General features: G+C 49.7%; 1 protein-coding gene across 1 annotated transcript; it reads left to right on the forward strand.

Moving 5' to 3' along the window:
• Positions 1-755: 755 nt before the first annotated feature.
• CATSPER2 (cation channel, sperm associated 2) lies at positions 756-2,216 on the forward strand. Its single transcript, XM_015411277.1, has one exon. It carries the CDS (start codon positions 756-758, stop codon positions 2,214-2,216), a length of 1,461 nt encoding a protein of 486 aa, XP_015266763.1.
• Positions 2,217-5,412: the final 3,196 nt, after the last annotated feature.

Below are 5,412 nucleotides of genomic sequence, written 5' to 3' on the forward strand. Positions count from 1 at the left end.
CTCTCTCAGCCCCACCTCCCTCACAGGGTGTCTGTTGTGGGGAGGGGAAGGGAAAGGTGATTGTAGGCCACTCTGAGGCTCATTTGGGTAGTGAAGGGTGGGGTATAAATCCAAACTCTTCTTCTTCTCCAACCAATCAGCTATCAGAGGAAGGGCCGCCCTCCCATGAGAACCAGGAAACAGTTTAGGTTGGTCTTCAAAAGCCAGAAAAAGGCTGATGAGGAGAAACAAGGGCAAGGACGAGGAGTAGGGTTGCTAGGTCCCCCCCGGCCATTGGCAGGGGATGGATGGTAGGGTTGCCTGATTCAGGTTGGGCAAGAGACCTGTAAAAGGCAGGAAGCCCAAGACCTGAAAATCCTGTAGGGCTTTCAAGGCAAGAGACATTCAGAGGTGGTTCACCATTGCATGCCTCTACGTAGCAGCCCCGGTGGTCTCCCATCCTTTGAGGTCCCCCATCCAAGTACTAATCAGAGCTGACCCTGCTTAGCTTCCAAGATCTGATGACATTGTGTTAGCCTAGGCCATCCAGCTCAGGGTCCTGAAATGGCCGAGTCCAAGACAGTCTTGACAACTTGATTCCCCTTGATTGTAGAATGGAATCCAGGCCAGACTCCCTGTTCCCTTCCACGAGAAGAATGTTGTTGCCACAACAAACGAGAGTTCCAGACTGTCACGCCTCTACTGGGTTCCATGATGCTACTGCTGAGGGTTTTCAGATCTGCTCGGTGTGTTGCATGAATGATCGAGCAGGGGCCATGAACCCCTCAGGCTCAAAAGAGAGTTCCAAATCCAAAAAAGGCACCCCACTCCAGGTGCATCCCCGAGGAGATGCTATCCGCTCCAAGCTGATCTACACTTTCTACCTGATCGACCACCTGAAGGGGCTGAGCCATGCCGTCCCACGGCACAATATACGCGACTTCCTGGATCACAGGAAACTCAAGAAGCTGATGCTCACCGACCATAACCAGCTGGTCCGTTTCAACGTGATGCCCGTCCGGAACGTTTTAATCACCCAAGAGAAACGCTGGCGCAATCGTATCCGGGTGCGCTGCAGTCGCTTCCCCCCCTTCCCCATGTGGGCTTATTGGATTCTGTCTTGCAAGGTGTTCAAAGGTTTCATCATTTTCCTCATCTGCTTGAACATGGTGGTCCTCATGATCCTCACGGAGATTGCGCGGAACACAGAGGAGCACTTTATGATCATGAAGATAGTCCTAGAGGTGACTGTCTGGGTGATTGTCCTCATCTTTATCATCGAGATCTGGCTGAACTGGATGGTTGGCTTTTGGAAGTACTGGAAAAATCCCTGGAATGTCTTTGACTTTACTATCACCCTGATGTCCTTCATCCCTGAATTTGCTGTCCTCACAGATCTGGCCCACAGGGTGGCGACCAAACGGATCATCCTGGTTTTCCGCGTCCTGCGCTGCTTAAAGCTGTTCACCCGAGTCCGTCAGGTCCGGGTCATTATCATGGCCATCGCTAAAGCACTGAGGGCCATGGCTTTCATCCTGCTTCTCCTCGTCTTCTTCTTTTATGTCTTTGCTGTATCAGGTATTTTCTTCTTTGAGAGCTACACCCGCTCAGACAGGAATGACCTTGAGTACAGCAATTACTTCAAGGACATGCCCAATGCTTTGGTGACCATCTTCATCCTCTTAACCATGGACCACTGGTACGCTCTGATGCAAGATGCGTGGAAGATCCCGTCGATCAACAAAGTCGTCACCGGCATGTTTATCATCTTGTGGCTTCTCATTGGAGCATTCATCTTCAGGAACCTCTTTGTTGCCATCATGGTGGCTAATTTCCAAAACATTCGGAATGACTTGATGGAGGAAATGAAGCAGATCGAGGCCCAGAAGCAAGCCGACAGGTTCAAGATGGAGATTATAGAGAACAGGTACACCTCGTCCCAGTTACTTGGAGATTCGAATCAGGGAATAACGGGCTTAGGAAAAGCGTCCACACACAGAGAGGACCCAGATTACTCTGCGCATGAATTCACCACTGGGGGCTTAGACTGGGAGAGCTACATCTACAAAAACCTGCCCGGTCTTTATCAGGCGGATGACGACGAGCAAGTGGCGTGGCCGCGTGACACCCTCTTCCGCTACTTTGAGCTATTGGAGAAGCTTCAGTACAACCTTGAGGAGCGTCAACAACTACAGCATTATGCCACACTGGCTCTGACCAACCTGGAGGACAAATAGGGAGTTTTCCTGGAGGATCAAGCCAACCCCAAGAGAGAAGCCTGGACGACTGACACAGGACTTCTCCAAGTCCCTTGCCTCCACGTGTGGTCTTGTCCCACTGTTCTCCTCCTAAATAAGGCAAAAATGCTGCTATTAAGTGAGAGTTATTATGGAAACTGTAAAGCGTGAATGCAAGAACCATGTGTTTGCAAGCGTGCCTTTTGTACTGGGACATGATAAGTGGTTTATAAAATTATGCATGGGGTGGAGAGAATTGACAAAAGAGAAAATTCTCTCCCTCTCCCCAAAGACTAGAACTCGAGGGCATCCAATGAAGCTGATGAGCAGTAGGTTCAGGACAGACAAAAGGAAATACTATTTTACACAGACAGTGGTTAAATTATGGGATTCGCTGCCAGAGGATGCAGTGATGGCCACAGGAATAAACAACTATAAAAGGGGGTTAGATATATTCATGGAGGATCAGTCTATCAAGGGCTGCTAGCCATGGTGACTGAGGGGAGCCTCCACATTCAGAGGCCCTAAGCCTCTGAATCCCACACCCAGGAGACAACATCCGGGGAAGGCGTTGGCCTTTATGCCCTGTTGTTGGCCATCCAGAGGAACTGGTTGGCCACTGTGTGAGACAGGATGCTGGACTGCTGATCTGATCGAGCAGGGCTCTTCTGATGTTCTTATCCGGGGAAGGCCTCGGCCTCTGTGCCCTGCTGTTGGCCGTCCAGAGGAACTGGTTGGCCACTGTGTGAGACAGGATGCTGGACTAGATGAACTATTGGTCTGATCCAGCAGGGCTTTTCTGATGTTCTTATCAGGGGAAGGCCTCAACCTCTATGCCCTGTTGTTGGCCCTTCATAGGAATTGGATGGCCACTGTGTGAGACAGGATGCCGGGCTAGATGAACTATTGGTCTGATCCAGCAGGGCTCTTCTGATGTTCTTATCAGGGGAAAGCCTCAACCTCTACGCCCTGTCGTTGGCCCTCCAGAGGAATTGGATGGCCACTGTGTGAGACAGGATGCCGGGCTAGATGAACTATTGGTCTGATCCAGCAGGGCTCTTCTGATGTTCTTATCAGGGGAAAGCCTCAACCTCTACGCCCTGTTGTTGGCCCTCTAGAGGAATTGGATGGCCACTGTGTGACTAGATGGACTATTGGTCTGATCCAGCAGGGCTCTTCTGATGTTCTTATGGGATGTTCATCCAGGAGTCATGTTTAGCCAGTCACTTGGTTCCTAGTTAAATGTGCACTTGATGCTAAATCCAGCATCTGTATAATGTGTGGTACACCCTGACGTGGATGACCCAGTCTAGTCCAATCTTGTCAGATTTCAAAAGCTTAAGCAGGGTCATCCCTGGTTAGTACTTGGATGGGAGACCACCAAGGAAGTCACATGGTTTCTATTCAGAGGTAGGCAGTGGCAAACCACCTCCGTTCATCTCTTGCCTTGAAAGCCCTATGGGGCCACCATAAATTGGTTGTGACTTGATGGCAAAAACCAACAGTGAAAACTGTCATATGGCCCTAAACTATTATATGTTAATAGTAATCTGTCCTTATATATAATTGTGGAGTGGCACTTTCCAGCTCTCCTGTTGGCTGTGCAATGCGCTCCCTCAGCCATTGGTCTGTCAGCCACCACTCAAGAGCACTTGCATGCCATTGGCTGGGTGCTGGGTCTGCTCCTCTTCCCCACCCACTCCCCTTCAGCCACTGTGCCCTGTCAGAATTACTGGCAAACGGCTTTCTCTCTTGACAAAGACGCTTCTCCTGCTTGCCTCCTGTGTGGGACTAACTTTCCCCTTAGTGGCTGTTGTGAGGAACTCATTGGGGCCAGTCCTGACTAGGGTTGCCAGGAGTCACCACAGCAAATTGACACTGAGTGCCCAAGGGTTTGGCACTCTCCCAGGGCCTCTTTCTAGAGCTCATTGTATTTATTTCCACAATAGGCCTTATTCCTAGTAGGAAGACATACAGCACTAAGTCATTCCAGCATGGCATTGTGGGGTCTAGGTTCAGAGAGACAAAGGTTCAAGTCCCCAGTCTGCCATAAATTTTGCTGGGTGACTTTGAGACAGTTACCCACAGCCTAACCCATGTCATGGGGCTATTATGAGGAGAAACTAAGGGAAGGGAGAACCATATACATTGGCCTGGTCTCCGCCTTGAAAGCCCTATGGGGCCACCTAGCCAATAAACATATACAAACTGAATTGCTACGCTTCTGGAAAGTATTCAAACCAAAAAGTTGCAGTTTTTATTCAACACAGACTCATAGAGTTGGAAGGGACCTCCAGGGTCATCTAGTCCAACCCCCTGCACAATGCAGGAAATTCACAAAAACCTCTCCCCTCCCAGTGACCCTTGCTCCATGCTCAGAAGATGACCAAAACCCCCCAAACCACTCCAAGATCCCTGGCCAAACAGGGCTGGAGAAAACAGCTTCCTGAAGCTATTTCTCTTCAGGCCAATTTGGCTGGGGATCCTGGCGCAGGCCTTGAGATGTAAAATTTCCAGAAATTTTGAAGCTTGGAAAAAAACAGAAATTTTCGGAAAAATTGAAAAAATGCTACATTACATGAGCATATATTTTGTCTTTTCTAGATTGAAAGTCATTCTGTAACTTTAGAAACATAAAATATGACTATGGACATTTTTACTTGGCATGATATTATCACAACTAGCATATTAAAAATATAGTGCATCCAAACAATTATTACAAATAGAATACCCACCAACATGCAAAAACAAAACTGAAACTTTTTTGTTTTCTTCTGACAATCGCACCTCCTAAAGGAAGAAATGCATCTTGTTCTTGCATTGGAGAGTTCAGTTTGTAACCTAGGACTTGCTTGTCCTCAGTGCACAGAAATTAGATCTAGAGCAATCGGATGCCATATACAGAGGTCATTTTGGGGGGAATCGCGGGGGATCGCAGTTCCCCTGGGTGAGGTACGGGGGGCAGGGCACATGACGAAGCCTCGCCCCCTGCTTCCGGCCACCCCACTTCCGGCCCTCATTCAGCCAGGAGGAGGCAGGAGAAGAGGGAGGGTAAGTTGCTTCCTCCCTGCCTCTCCCCACCCCTGCCTGCCTGGGGCCAGGGAGGGCCTTCACGGGGCTTCCTTGCACTCCCGCCGGCCTTGCAGGTCCACCGCCGGCCCCTCATGGGGCTCGGCAGTGGAGCTGCAAGGCCGGC

Source organism: Gekko japonicus, unplaced genomic scaffold, assembly GCF_001447785.1.
Source record: "Gekko japonicus isolate JY-2015 unplaced genomic scaffold, Gekko_japonicus_V1.1 scaffold1824, whole genome shotgun sequence".
NCBI lineage: Eukaryota > Metazoa > Chordata > Lepidosauria > Squamata > Gekkonidae > Gekko > Gekko japonicus.

What these genes read in the sequence shown, in the direction of transcription:
- CATSPER2 (XM_015411277.1), top strand. Translation starts at nt 756, where the DNA reads ATGAACCCCTCAGGCTCAAAAGAGAGTTCCAAATCCAAAAAAGGCACC.